The sequence below is a fragment of the Chaetura pelagica genome, unplaced genomic scaffold (genome assembly GCF_000747805.2).
Source record: "Chaetura pelagica isolate M959 unplaced genomic scaffold, ChaPel_1.0 scaffold11, whole genome shotgun sequence".
NCBI lineage: Eukaryota > Metazoa > Chordata > Aves > Apodiformes > Apodidae > Chaetura > Chaetura pelagica.
Window position 1 is genome coordinate 4,914,623 of NW_009952694.1, and position 15,118 is coordinate 4,929,740.

The following is a 15,118-nucleotide window of genomic DNA, read 5'->3' on the forward strand; positions in this document are numbered from 1 at the left end:
TTTAATCACTGCCTAAGAACTGCATCAGGTAAGTCCAGGAAGTTAAGCTGCCCGTTTGTTTTTTTCCCCCCCCCAGCTTGGCTTATTTAACATCATGCCATTTGGATAGCCTCTCTGTACTAGCACACAGAGTAACAGTTCTGTTGAGAGCACCGTTCAGATGCCACCTCCCATCTGACAGCATTATCGTGTTTCTACTCTGTACTGCTCTTTTGAGTTCATCCACATTCTTCCAACAATCCCTCTGCCAAGTTGCAAAGCACCCCTTGCACCCTCAGACCTCAAATCAGGACATAGGTCCTCATGCTTCACAGGAGCAGCAGCCCACCTTGCTTTGAGGTCTCAAAATAATGAGATTCAGCCAGCTGCCTGCTGGATAAACGCTACACTATTAGATGAGAAAAGTCTCCTGCTCAATGTAAGACCAATGTAATTCCAAGCATAATCTGCTCCTCCTTGTTCTGCCTGTATCTGACTGAGGCGTACTGTCTGCAAAAGGCCAACCCTAACCAAGGTTTTCAGGAAAACTGCTGAATCATTTTGAACAAGAGAGGCAAATCCAAGACAAACACATGAAGCAAGGGCAGGACCAAGGCTGGACAGCTTATTTGATCAAAGCAAGGTTCTCCCTTCAGCTCAAACACATTCCCAAGCCCTCCTTCCAAGGCTCCCCTTCCTCCAGGCTGAATCACCGTATGCTCAAGTGCCCTGACCTGTCAGCACAAAGACACTGGCTCCCACAGGGAGAAACACAGAGGTCCACAACAGGGACCAATCCTTGGACTTCCCCTCTATCCTCAGGCCCTGCTAGAATGATGAATCCTATTGTTTTGCACTCATGCCTGTTTGCAGGAGGCTTAGATCCCAGCTGGTCAGAACAGGAAAGCCCCACTCTGCCCTGGTGCCAGCTGCATGGCACCTCAACAGCTCAGCAGGGTCAGGTGGCTCAGAGTAACACTACGGTCACAGACAGATGGGAGACATAATTAAGCCAATATTATAAAAGGAGAACAGACAGTGCAAAAACTTGCTGCAGCTGTCATGGAAACAACTTTTTTATTTAATCTCTGCCCCAGGAATTCCCAAACCTATGACAACCTCCCCCACCCTCAATATCCAACAGGATTTCACAAGTCCCCTGTTGCCTCCAATGTTTAGGCTCCCCTCCCCCTTTAGGGTCCAAGTATCAGCAGAAAAGCTCCAGTCAGTGGCTATCATCTGTGAGATGGCTTCAAGGGGCCATGGCTGGGTCCCAGCGATGTCCAGCTGGGGCTGAGAGGAGGGGCAGTAGGACTTGCTCCTTTACTCAATCAGTTTCTTGGCCTTGAAGAAACGACGCAGGTAGAAAACCTGCCAGGTGGCCAGTCCGATGAGACAGCACATGGAGAAAATGCTGAAGTATAGAACTCGGGTGTTTGTCGACTCTGAAACAGACAACAAACCATTGCATGGGAGTCTGACATCACAGGATGCACCTCAAGAGGGAAAAGCTCCTAGGATTTTCTCTCCCCACCCCTGTGAAACTGCAAAGGCAAGGTATCATATGGCATGAAGGTAAGGGCACCCAAGCACCAGCAGTACTTGAAAATAAAAGTGGAAGGAACAACAAGATAGATAATGAGAGGGAACAAGGTGAAACTGTGGTTAATGAGCAACATTAAATGGTACAGAGAAGTTCACATTAGGAATGGAGACAGCTGTTTTCCCTTATTAAGAAGGGAACAGGCAGAGACCACTGTAACTGCCTGATCTGAATGTGTTCTGCTGAATGTGTTACGAGGACAGAAGTAAGGGGTCTTAGAGATCAATACCTCTGAAGAAGTACAGTCTCTTACCATTTGTGTCCCTCATCTCCTCTTCTCGTTTCTTCATATAGGCAAAGTCGTTAACAATGGACTCTGAAAGATCTTCCAGACGCCTCAATTCTACTTCCAGAGGCTTCAATTTCTCCACTTTTGCAATCTAGAAAACAGAAGAGTCAAACAATCACTGAGCCAAACCCAACAGCCCCCTCATGGGTCTTTACTGCCAGTTTTAGCCAAACCTTCTCACATAATACAGATCTGGGACAGTCATCCCCTTGTAGAGGGAAGCACCTCTACAAGCCAAAAGCTACCATTGCACAAAACACTACCACTTTTCCCACCTGTTCTCTGAAACAGACTTTCCTACTATCCCTCCCACACAACGCAGAAGCACAGTATGCACACAAGCACATTTCTTCCTTATTCAGCCTAACGTTAGCTTATTCACAGTTGGCTTCTGAGGAGTGGGTAGAAGAGCCTGCCACATGATTAAACCTCCAGTGAATACAAGTCACACACTGAGGTACAGGTGACTAACTTACACACGCACACAATACTATTTCACAGGCACACAGGATATTAGCACAGAGGCTCAGTTTCCTAATTGTCGCCACACAGCCCAGAAAGCCCGGGCAGCCTGATTCCCAGTAGTAATGGTTTGATGACACCCACAAGAGCTCAGGGCTTTTATCACTTAGACTGATAACCTCGAGGACAGCATAAGCTTTTGGTAGGGACCAGGCAGCTACAAAGTGCTCCATCTCCCTCAAGCCACCAGGTGACGCTGCTGGATTACTTATGGGACAGATTGCCTGGGAGCCAGCTCGAAAGAAAATTGCACTTCCCTCATAAAACCTGGGTTTATAGGACATACTTTTTGTGCAGAACATGCAACTCACCGTCCTGCTAGTCACACACTTGTATGCAAAAAGAAAAACCCACAGGAAATTCAATTACGAAAGCACAGTCCACAACAGCAATCACTTACATTTGAATGTGTAAACGTGTCCCTGCCCCAGTCCTGGCTATAACCTGACTACACATCATGTAAAATCCGTGACATAAGAACATTACTGCTAACAGCAATTCCTGCCACTGGTACAGCATTGGGTTTGGGTAACTCTGGTCCTTGTCACTATTACCAATAATGACAGGCCCCCACCATGAAGGCTCGATGCCATGTCCCCGGATAACACAGCAGAAGAAAGATGCACTACCAAAATTATTGCAGCTCACTACTGGTCTCACTGCCACACCAGACTACTCAGATATAAGTCTCAGGATGGCATCCAGGTGTCAACAGGCAAGGAACAGGACTCCTAGGGTGCAGGCATCCCCAAAACTCTGCGTCCAGAGGCAGCTGCCTGGGCATCAGAACCCATCTGAAAAGAGGCTTGTGACCAGGCGAGGTCATCAGTCATTTCACTGAAGGGTCTTCACATGACACACACATCCTGGCAAGCTGCACGACATCAAGCAGTCACCTGAGGATATTTATGCTGAGGCAAGCTGTGTATTACCGCTCTGCAAGCACAGCGGTGTCAATTCAGAGTGTGTTTGTGAGGAGGAGTAAGAAGCAGGAGGTTAACCCCCTCTTGCTTTTTATCCAAATAGGTTGAACTAACAAAACCCTGTGGCCTTGACATGTATCAGTCAGCAGAGCTCTGCTCAAAAACTGGCACCTAAGGTAAGCATGCCTATGGCCAGACTGCTGACACAGCTACAGTGGCAGGTCTGTAACACACACAGGTCTCAGGCAACTCTACTGACAAGCTGTCTCCACCTTCACCAGCTCCATTATATTAACGGAGGCACTTTTCCTCACTCAGACTACAAAGGTTCCACCAGGGAAAAAAATGCTCCATTCTGCGTCCCTTCAGCTGCTTTTACTAGGTGTAACTAGAAACACCTGATAGCTACTTTTAGTCCTGCATGTACTCTGAGAGACACACCATAGAACCTCTTCATCCCTAGTGAAGCCAATATGCACAGCTGCTACAATGGATTTCGTAAAGAGCCCTCCAAACATCTGTAATGGTCCTAGAAGGAATATCTGGACCACCAGAACAACCAAAACAACTCCACTAAACTACTCAGGGATCATTCAAGAATTTGTCAAACCCCAACTGTCTAACACAGAAACAGATATGCTGTACCTAAGGATTGACAGGTAGCTGATCTGAAAAGGAGTCTAAATCACCAAGTCTTCTTGGTGCCCTTTGAAAAATCTCTTCACTTTTTACTAGCTTCATTTTCTACTGATTGAATGGAGAATCTTATTCCTTCCTACCCCAGAGAACTAAGGTATGACACTGACATGCAGTTCGCTTTTCTAACCCAGCTGACTCTCCCAGTTGCTTTGCTCCAAGGACGTCAGGATCTATGAAAGCTTATGAAGCTAGACTTGAACATCACCCCTCCTCTCACTGCATATATATCCATGCACAAGAAGCACAGTGCCAGTGACCCTCGTTTAACTCTTTACATCAAGTCTCCTTACTTCCTACTACTCCCTGTCTTCAATAAGAAGAACTATGGAGGAAGACAGGCCACTGGTACCATTACAGTAGATGAACATCACAAGTAAAAGGGTCCAAAAGGCAGCAATTCCAGGAGGGAAACCTGAGCAACTGTCCTTCCCTCTGTGGCCTTACAGCAACCTGTCAAGTCAAACCACACAAGTACTACAACAACCTGGGAAGGAAGAGGATGAAAAAAAGAAAGCACACTGCAAAGCAGTGTGGCTAAACATCCGTAGCAGCTATATGAACAGTAAACCAGTATGAGTTCTCAACAAGGCTGAACACAGTCTGCCACTCTTGAGGTCCTCACAAGTCAAGGCTGCTTGCCAGTGCTGCCAAGATTGGCATTTGGTATCAGGTGGGACTGCAAGACGAAACTCTTCCTTTTCCCTGTTTGTCCATGGACCTTTTCCATCAATGTAACTACACTGATGAGCATAATGGATACGTACTTTCATTCCAAGACAGCTGTATCAGTACAACCTGTGAGTATGCTGATATATGGGCCTAAGAGAACCTTTCTGCATAGGGGCAACAGTTGTAGGTAGCATTACAGAAATGTAACTCAAGAGTAGGCTGTGGGGTTGTATTTAAAGAGACTGTGCAAGTGTAGTCACCATCATCCTCCATTATGCTCTCAGGGGTCATCCCCTAAGATTTCAACATCTTGTAATCCTTCAGTAGTTGGTTGCCAAAGAACTGGCCCAAAGACTGCTCTGCTCTTCCCTGACCCCCAGCGCTTTTTTACTGCCCGTGTATAATGTGATCTAGACTGACTTAAGCAATGATTGTTCTGCTTTTCCCTGACACAAAACACTTTCTTGCTCTCTGCACAGGATGTGCTCTAGACTGACTCAAGCCATGCAGGACCAGCTAGCCCTAAACTCAAAAGGATCTAAAATCTCCAGCATACCCATCTTAGAAATTTGCTCATTTTCTAGAACTATACACAGCCTCCTCTGCTACCCACTATTCTCCCTAAGGCATCTCCTGTGTTATTGTGGGCAGTGGACACAGCAATCTTCTGCAATAATATATCTCCATCACCAACTCTAATTTTCTCAGGCACAGGGTCTGTGTTGGGGGCTGACTGACCCAATTCTAGTAAACCAAAAGAATAGCAACAGCCATCAAAGTTCAGCACCCAAACCAGCCAAGACTGCCTGAGTCACAAAGCAACAGCTGTCTCTTGGGTCTAAGAAAGCTATGTCCTTCTAAGATGGAAAAAATTTAGGTTTTATGCCTATTTGCAATGTCACACCTTCAAATCAAATACTCACTTCACACTAGCTACTGCTCTGCCCAACACTTTTACGTTGACACAATGTCAGTTCTTAGTAATGCACCATTTCAGGGCTGCTGAGCCAGTACATCTTACAGTTAGGAAGCTAAGAAGGTAACAATGCAACTTGACCTTTAGAAGGATCTGATATTAACCTAAAATGCCCCCCAACTGCTGTGACTGGGGAAACATCACATCTCAGCCTCCTGTTGACTCTTAATGTCTATGCCCAGAAGCTGGGTCATGCTGTCCTAGAAAAGAAATTCACACATTAGGCTCCAGTTCCCAGAGTACAGAATTAATTTTGGTTGATGTTTGTCCTTTTTTTTTTTCCCTCCTGTGCCACACTAAGCTCCACTGGAATTGTAAGTTGCAGACAGGCTTTCATCACCGCTGGGAAAACAGCTTCCCATCACGAGCCCCAGATCTACAAATGGCATCATGTGAATGCTGGGAAATGGGAGCCTACAGTGCAGGCAGCCAGAGGACATACCTCCTCGTAGTTCTTTGCTTCAACTCCATGCTTCATATCCAGAACCACGAGCTGGTCCGGCATCCTCCCTGTTCCTGGAAGCATAATGAAAGGATTCATTGTGCAAAACATTCTGCCTGCCAGGAAATCACCAGCTTTCCCCACCACTGAGGAAGGACTCAAAAGATCCCTCCCCTCCCTCCATGTCTGCAGCTAAGTGCGGAGGCAGCACAGTCCAGCCTAAAAATACAGAGACTTCACAATAAATCCTGGCTGAAGGAGAACCTCCCAAAGATAATGAGAACAAGCTGTAACTAAAAGTGCTAAGTGTGTGGAGGATGCAAATCACTGTAAAAACTGCAGAGGATTAGAAGATGAATACCAGCTGCTGTGAAACAGCCTGGCAAAAGACTAGTCACCAGAGGGACAAATGTTCAACTGGGAAGCCCACGTTCCTCCTAGCAGGAAGTGCATTGACAACTTGTCGAGGTTACTGGGACTGTAAATTATTTTACATTCAAAGGAGCAGAAGGTAGACTGGTCTAATTGAGGGATATGGCATATGAGGACTATTGCAGTGTCTGCAGAAACAAAGGCAATCCCTTTACCAACATATTTTTTCATGGAAAGAACAGCACAGATGTCTGAGACCCACACTGCTAATGCAAGCCCCCTCTGAAGCCAGGAAAACGCCCCTTGAGGGAACTGCCAGCTGGAGCTGCACAAACAGCGAGTAGGAGAAGGCTGCAGTCAACAGCACAGGAGGTATCTTTAAGGCTGTAGCCCCCAAAACTAGGAGACTTATGGCTAATGGCTGCTTTTATCTGCTGCAAACTGTCACATCTGGGAGCATGCAGGATAGGCATATAGGATACCCTAAAGAACACAGCACGTCTGCTGACCCGAGTATCATATTCCGTTATACCACCCACCAAGGATATGCCAATACAGAAGACATTCCCAAATCCCAGCGCTTTGGGGCATAAAATTGTCTGCAGCTGGCTAACAGCAAAACACAAGGTCTGAATTCACTTATATTATGAATTTCAGAGTCTTCATTCAGGAGCACGTCCAATACTCACACTGTGCCTTAGGAGGCTGCCAGGTGGACATTTCTTCAGTCCACAAACAAATTCAACTTTCAAGTTACTCTGGGTGACTCTGGTCAGAGCTAGGAAGATATTCCGGATCTTCAGTACAACACCCCCACATTTTCTCTCTACCCACTGAACAGCTCTTCAACGCCTGAGTAGAATCACTTCCACCTTCTACTGCTAGCAGAAGATGGAATAACACACCAACAAGATGGTCCATATCAACTACATACTGTTTCTTAAATTTTCTGAGGGATACAGGAGCTCAAAATTCAAACCTAGCTATGTAAGATACAGATATATACATATATGGATAAATTAGGATTAGGATGGAGTTTTTTGGTCATCTTATAAAAGATGAGTTACTGTAAAAACAAACTCAAGCCCCACAACTGTTCCTTAACAAACAGGCTGTATACAACACCCAGTGCTCCTCCTCCAACCCACAAGTTTTGACCATCATCCATATCTCTGCATGCCTGGACACTGGCAGGTAGGACAGCCAACAGTAGCTGCAGAAGGAAATTCAAAGCACAAAGTTCAGTAAGGGTTTTTTTAATGTTTAAATAACAGCAACTTGGGTGGAGAGCTGGAGCTTCCAGGAAGAGATGAGAAAGATGAAAAGGCCAGTAAACAGGAGAATAGAACTGTAAGAATTAATTTGTCAGGCTGGGAGGGGGAGCTGCCAAGAGGCAGTAAGAAAGTAGAAAACTTAGGGCAGCTGAGTGCAAAGGGATGGAAAGCAGACATTCTGCAAGAGGTTAACGTTGTCAGGGACTGGCCTGGAAAAACTCAAGCTGCTCTTCTACAAGTTCACTGAGCCCACGGCACTAGGCAGCTCCCTTCACGCTCATCAGATCCTCAGCAACTCCCTGCTCTTTCTGCATTCAGAGCTTACCAGAGCAGACCGAATCAGCAGCAAAGAGAAAAACATTTAAAGTTCTGAAGATCTTGAACTAAACTGATACCTACAACCCCCAGGAGGCCTTCAAGATGTCATCTCACTGGAGTCCAGAACCGCTCCCTGGGAGATAACTGGAGCTCCTAATTCGCAAAGTCAGTGGAAAACAGTATGGTTGGACTAGATATCAATAATTTTTCCCACAGAAATTCTAGAAAAAAATGAGCCATAACATTCTTAAGAAAGTTTGGGAAGAGATGGCTTACAGAAAGAGCAATCAGGCAAAGATCAGCACACAATAAGAGCACCTACAGGGGAGCACATAGGGCTGGCCAGGCTGTCCCCTCTCAGAGGTTTGCATATGATGTGAGAGCAAGTGTCCCTGGGAACAGAGAACTGATCAGGAAGACAGGACCCTTCCACCTCGGAAGAGGCAGAAAAAAGCCTGACATGCAACCACCCGTAGCTCCAAGAAGCACCCTAAGAACACCTCCACTCTTATAAGGTGGACCTTCTAAATAGGATGTCCTTCTCACTTCCTCTTCCTCATTTCTGTGGTTAAGGATTGAGAAATCCCAGTTGCTTGGATCCTTCAGGACCCAACGGCTCTGAGCTTCCTCTATCAACAGTTTTTCTCTTCCAGTACTCCACACCAACACCCTCCTTGGCTGCTATACTACAAGTCCTGACCACTTACTTGATAAGACTGTGAAATGCAAATAAACCAAAATCAAACAACCTGTAAAAAGAAATATGGGGATGAAACAGCACTTAAGTCTGTTCTCCCATTCCCATGCTGATCTCAAGAGAGGAAACAAGGCTCTTCCTTTTGATGTGGTTACTTCTCCCACAGTACTTTAACCAAGTCCCGCATCTGATCAACCTTTGCAGTGCCACCTCCCTTACTTTAATACTTCCTTGATTATCAGCATGGAAATCTGGACATACTCATCACATAGCATCCCTCTTTAGCAAGGAATTTGGGAAATCTGGGTCCAGAAAGAAAATGGCAGCTTGAAGGCCCCCAAAGAGAAAGCCCCCAGAAAAGGATTCAGCTGCTCAGTTGAATGGCTCTAGATTTTGCCACCTCATCACCCCACTGGTCACCAGGTAGAAGCTGCACTTTGAAATATTTTCTTCTCATCAGTACCGAAAGCTTTAAAACAAACTTGCAACAGTACAAGGGAGCCAGAGAACAATTACTCTGCTGCCAGCGAAAGAACCATATAGGGCTCAGTCTAAGCAAGAAATCTCTGGTCATGAGCACTGAAATATAAGTCTAGACACAACTAAAGAAAGAAGCCTTTCCCACCTCAGATTGTGATCTCGCAAAAGCTACCAAAGGGTTTGTGGGACTGGGACTGTGCCTGGAGACCTCCCAAATACCCAGGTGCTGGACAGTAAACAGTATGAATGTCTTCCAGGTAAGTCACAAGTGCCTGCATGTTTTGATGCATTAAGGAGCATTTGGAAGCTCTACCTTGGGAGTGAAATAAAAGCAAAATCCTGAGCATTTGGGGTCACTATCTTATCTCTAAAATAGTACAGAGCTGGGCAAAGAACCTAATGAGGTTCAACAAGGACAGGGTCCTGCACCTGAGGAGGAAGAACCCCATGTACCAATATAGGTTAGGGGTGGACCTGCTGGAAAGCAGTTCTGAGAAGGACCTGGGAGTCCTGGAAGACAGTAAATTACCCAAGAGCCAGCAATGTCCCCTTGTGACCAAGAAGGTCAATGGAATCCTGGGTTGAATAAAGAAGTGTGACCAGTAGGTGGAGAGAGGTCATTCTCCCCCTCTACTCTGCCCTGGTGAGGCCACATCTGGAATACTGCATCCAGTTCTGGGCTCTCCAGTTCAAGAGAGACAGTGAACTATCACAGAGAGTCCCGCAGAGGGTGACAAAGATGACTGGGGGATTGGAGCATCTCCCCTATAAGGAAAGGCTGAGAGCTGGGACACTTGCAACCTGGAGAAGGCTGAGGAGAGACCTTAGTAATGCCTACAAGTATCTAAAGAGCAGGTGCAGGGAGGATGGACCCAGACTCTGTTTAGAAGTTCCCAGGGACAGGACAAGGGGCAAGGGCAGAAGCTGGAACATGGGAAGTACTATTGAACTATGGAGAAAAACTTCTTTATAGTGAGGATGACAGAGCACTGGAATAGGCTGCCCAGGAGGGTTGTAGAGTCCCCTTCTCTGGAGACATGCAAGACCTGCCTGGATTCAGTCCTCAGTAATCTGCTGTAGGGAATCCTGATTTAGCGGGGAGTTGGACTAGATGATCTCTAGAGGTCCCTTCCAACTCTGACAATTCTGTGATTCTATCATGCTGCTAGCCCTGTTAAATGCTCTGGGATCTTTTAGGATAAGACTTAAGAAGAATCAGAACCAGGGAGCAGAACTCTGACAGTGACCATGAGAAAATGTGAGCATTTATGAGCTTGCACGCACTCACACCACCAAAAATGGAGCCAATGTGGTGGCTGTTTTCAGTGCGTTTGTCCCGCAGTTGAGCCCAGCCACTCAAAGCAGCACATGCGTCACACTCACAGGAAACGAGCCTCAGTGCTCGTTAGGCAACTGTCCCTGCAGCACAAATGCAAGGTTGACGTTCTGCTCATTTCCCCTTCCCTTTATTGACCACTAAGAGAGCAGTTGTGGGTGCAAACCAAGGCCACGTTCTCTATTTTCACTGCCCGCTCCCCAGCTGCAGAAAGTGGTCACCAATCCAACACAGGATTGCTGCCATGTACACACTGGAGAAATCACGTTCCATCAAATGGGGAGAGATGGTTAGCTGGGGAGAAAGACAGGGTGCTGGAGATGATGGCATCCTGCTCAACTGTGAGATGGGGAGAAGCATGAGAAGGGCAAGAGAGGTGCCACTTGCTCCCTGGCATGCCACTCACTGCAACGGTAGTGAACTCTGCGGGAGGAACACGTGATTCCCCTTTCAGAGGAAACCCAAGTTCTCTACATGACAGCCACAGAGGATTACTTAGCTTCAAATGCAACCCCAACAGCAGATATTCTGTAGGGAGACTGCTCACAACCTCCTGAAGAACACGTTTAAAAATCAGTGTTCTGCAAACCACACTCAGGATCACTTTACCATATTCCTAATCCATGTATCTGTGAGGACTTGATCAGAAGGTGGAAGCAGCCAACAGACCTTTCACTTCACTTACCCACAGGAAGCTTGCTCTCAAAGCACGCCTCAAACATGTCATAGTCTTCAGTGGTGAAGGCAAACTTGCCCTTAGTGGCATCTTCCTTGGCATACAGGATGTGCCCAGCTGAATCAGTTATCTGTAAAAGAGACAATGAAGATAAGAAACACTGTGCCTCACTGACACAGGCTCATGCTGCCTGTGAAGGAGTTCTCTTAGCCTCTCCTTTGGATCTGCTCCCTTCTCTTTCAACAGTTTTCTTCCTTCCTTTCAATTATATCAATTCCTCACCTCCTTATCCCCACTCCAGGAGTGGACTGCGTCAGAACGCCTCTAAGGTAATTATTGACTTTCAGATTAAAAAAACAAAAAAACCCAACCCAACAAACACCACCAAAAAGCAATTAATCAACCAACCAACAAAACCCCAAAACCTAAAAACCACACTAATTCCTCTTCCTCCTATAACCCCTGAATACAGACTACATTTAGGAACTCTAGCTGAAACAAACTGTTATTTGTCACCTTCATTTTGCAAGCAAAACTCAAATTCCCATAGCAACAGAGATATGGAGAAGCCTTATGGGACAAAAAACCCCTCATTCCCTAGAAGATGAAATGGCGAAGGGTACATCTACTCCTCTAGAAACGAAGCATCAGGATGTCCCTGAGTTATACAAAGTTTGAGTGCCAAGATCTGTAACAGTGGCCACTTCAGAGGACAATTCAGACTATGCAGGCAGAACAATGACTGCTTTGTGCTAAATCTATGAAATTACTAGGAACAGGCAAAAACTGTAGGTCTACAAAAACGCTTCAACAAAGAGTAAAAAAAGGACACACATTTCATGACGCAGACTTGATGCTCTATTAAAGGCTCTGTCCAGTTGAAATACACTGACAATGCAGAGGGGTGAAAAAAACAGAAGATGTTACAATACTGCAAGAAAATCATCAGAATGTGTTCCACTGGAATGTCTTCCAGTGTCCCTCAACTGTATCCTTCAACAGGCGTGCTGGAAAAGCACAGGTGCTTTTAAAGTCTTAGAGGTAGAAAGGCTGAAAAGCTTGGGCATAATAAGACAGAACATAAAATGATTTATGGTACAGAGAAAGTAAGTCAAAGTATCTCCTTTACTCCATCTTAAACAGTAAAACAGCCCCGTTTCCCTGTACAAAGGCCATATAAAAGGACTATGTACCCCAAATCCTTCTAAGGAAATGCTCTTCTTTCTCATTAGAACACCTAATGAATTCCCTGCCACAGGGTACCATTGATGCTCACAGTCAGCTGGATTCAGAACAGGTGCAGACCTTCACATGGATAATAAGAGTTGCTGCATAAAGCCGGAAAAATAATAAAGTATAACAACCCTCATGCCTCAATGTATAAACCAGAGTGGGCAAGACATCAAGAACAACCTTTCTCTACCTATAGGTTATCCTGCAACTGTCTATTATGGGATCTGTCGTAGCCTCCACTGCACCATATGGTATTTGTTGGCATCCCAGAACAACTTCTGTGCTGTAGTTCCAGCTCAGAGCTCTTGAGCAGTGAGCAGATGAAAGCATGCCTGCACAGTCAGGCACAGGCAGCTGCATTGCCATCCCCCGGACACAAGCCACCAATACAAGCCATCTCCTGTCAGGAAGCCATCAAGCTATGGGAAGCACTCAGCTCAAGTCAGCAGAACCTGCTGGAGAGCCGGACAGTCTGTGTCTGAGCATGCAGACACGGTGTAAAACTGTGTGTTTTGGCCACCATAGGATGCTCACTGTTCAATGGAGCAGTCCCGATTAAGCAAGACACCTACCTCATCAGGGTGAGATCATACCATCTGCACACCGGCTTCTCCAGCCCAAGAAGTGGTGACACATACACAGTAAAGAAAGATCTCAAATGTCCCTATTGTTTTGAGCCCATTCCCTCAGGGCTTTCTAGAGCTCAGAGCTAATCTTTAGCTAGGGGATATTATGCAGCTTTATCTGTTTTCACCCTTTGCAGCTCTAGCAACAGCCTGCTTATGAACAGGATTCTGGGCAGTAAAAGCTCTGCTACCCACTTTCATCAAAACTGAATAGCATCACCCAAGTGAGCCAAATACACTGCCCATTCAGCCAGGCATGCGGGGGTGGAAGAGGCTGCTAATAGCTCAGCCAGAACACTTGTGGGGGAGTTGACCTGAAAGGGATTTTTCATGCTATTCTAACGTTATTTACGGTAAGGCAATCCCCTACAGACAGGGCATTGTTTGCCCTTGACAAACAGCCTGATGGTTCCCCAAACTGCCAGCCTCGACAATGGGGCAGAGGCACGTGGCCAGGCCCAAGCCAGACCTCTGCCACCCGTGGGCAGCCAGCTGGCACAGCCTGCAGATTCCTACCGAACAGAGGGTGCCACTGTTGGCACTGGGCTATCGCGCACACAAACCTCTGCTCACCGGCACGTCCCGAACCTGCGCCCGGCCAGGGTTAACTGCCAGCCTCCTGTGTTTGGTGGCCCAACCCAGGGGACTAAAGGCAGGCCATCCAGCGCACAGAGACACCACTTGCAGACATGCTGTCCTGAACTAACCTTTCCCACACAAACTTAAGACGTGAAGAATAAGTATACCCCTAACAGAGGGGTTACAGCACGTTACAACAGGCCCAGCGCACCGGGAGGCCACAGCACACCTAAACAATAGGAAGGAAATAGGAAGGAAAAAATTGCATAATTATTCTTTCGCCCTTGTAGAGGACTCTTGAGTAGAGGACTTTATCTTAGTTTTACTTCACAGTTCCAGTAAAACAGAACTTCCATGAGCAAGCCTACCTGAATACCAGCTTCAGAGCAAAGCCAGATTAAGACCCAAGAGTGGGATTCATTGCTTTGCCACCTCCCTAGACAAGTCCTCTGTCATGTAAGTCAGTTTTGGAAGAGACTATGGGGTCAGCTGACCTAAGAATGGGCAACCAAAGAACGAGGAGCCGCGATCACCAAGCAGTTAAGAGATAGATGGGAACACTGCACTTGATCTGAAATACAAGCAACTCATCAGGCAAATACTATGGCAACATTTTAAACTGTTAAAGCTGCTTGGCTCCACCTACACACAGGCAAGCTTCCTCTCACAATGATGCAAGAACAAGAGAACATGATTTTTAAAAAAGCAAGACTTCAGAAACAGCCTTCTCTAGCCATAGCCAAGCACTGCTGCCAAGAATAACCCAAGGCCTTTGGGTGCATGTTGGCAGATGCTGGAAGGGCAACTTGATTTCAGGAGATCTCAAATACCCACTGAGAGACACTGAGCTCGAGATGCCCAAGCAGGCCATCCTGTCTCAGCTTGTTTGCCTGCTTACTTTTGAAGCCTTTGGGAGCTTAAATAGAAATAAAAAACAGACAGAAAGGTGTTACAAACTGGTTACGTGGCAAGAGACCTCACTCAGCTAGGTGGGAAATCTGAAGAAAGCCTGAGGAAGGCAGACTGAGCACAGAATTCAAGTGACAAACACCTGACTCCTGACAGTCCCTGCAAGCCATGGCATGGCACAGCAAGGTGGCAACAGCCGTTCTGTGTACCAACCCCTTCTCCCCAAGCCTTCCCCTCGCCGTTTCCCTGCGGCCTGCTGCTCCATCCCGGCGTGCCAGGCCCTGCGCGGGGAAGGAGCCCTTGGAAAGCCACGTCACCCTAACTCCTCACACTCCCCACTCGGTGTGGGCAGGCTCAGGGCGGCCTTATCGCAGCGGCCCGTCCAGCAGCGCGCCCTCGGCATGCGGCTCACACGGCGGCCCGCGGAACGTGCTGCTGCAGCCAGAGCTCTGGGGGGAAAAGCGCTGCTTTTGGCTCAAGCCAAAGGCCCACCCCGCGCCCGCCCTCCCGCACACA

The 15,118-nt window shown here is 46.8% G+C and overlaps 2 protein-coding genes across 2 annotated transcripts in view; both read right to left on the bottom strand.

Moving 5' to 3' along the window:
* The window catches only part of NEK9 (NIMA-related kinase 9), a 29,322-nt gene extending 29,094 nt beyond the window's left edge, over positions 1–228 (bottom strand). Inside the window, 1 exon segment of the mRNA XM_009993962.1 lies at positions 199–228. Within this exon segment, the coding sequence (XP_009992264.1) occupies positions 199–228 (30 nt within the window).
* Positions 229–587: 359 nt separating this feature from the next.
* TMED10 (transmembrane emp24-like trafficking protein 10 (yeast)) lies at positions 588–15,005 on the bottom strand. Its single transcript, XM_009993964.1, has 5 exons — positions 14,920–15,005; positions 11,265–11,425; positions 6,103–6,176; positions 1,836–1,962; positions 588–1,424 (listed from the first exon to the last, which is right to left on the bottom strand). The coding sequence occupies exons 1-5, from the start codon at positions 15,003–15,005 to the stop codon at positions 1,303–1,305; spliced, it is 570 nt and encodes a 189-aa protein (XP_009992266.1). The 3' UTR covers positions 588–1,302.
* Positions 15,006–15,118: the final 113 nt, after the last annotated feature.

Excerpts from the sequence above, each read along its gene's own strand:
- TMED10 (XM_009993964.1), bottom strand. The coding sequence starts at position 15,005 with ATGCCGAGGGCGCGCTGCTGGACGGGCCGCTGCGATAAGGCCGCCCTG. Across the intron at positions 11,426-14,919 it reads GGGGAGTGTGAGGAGTTAGG|TGAGGCACAGTGTTTCTTAT; the intron begins GTGACGTGGCTT and ends AGCCTGTGTCAG. Across the intron at positions 1,425-1,835 it reads GGAGATGAGGGACACAAATG|AGTCGACAAACACCCGAGTT; the intron begins GTAAGAGACTGT and ends TGTCTGTTTCAG.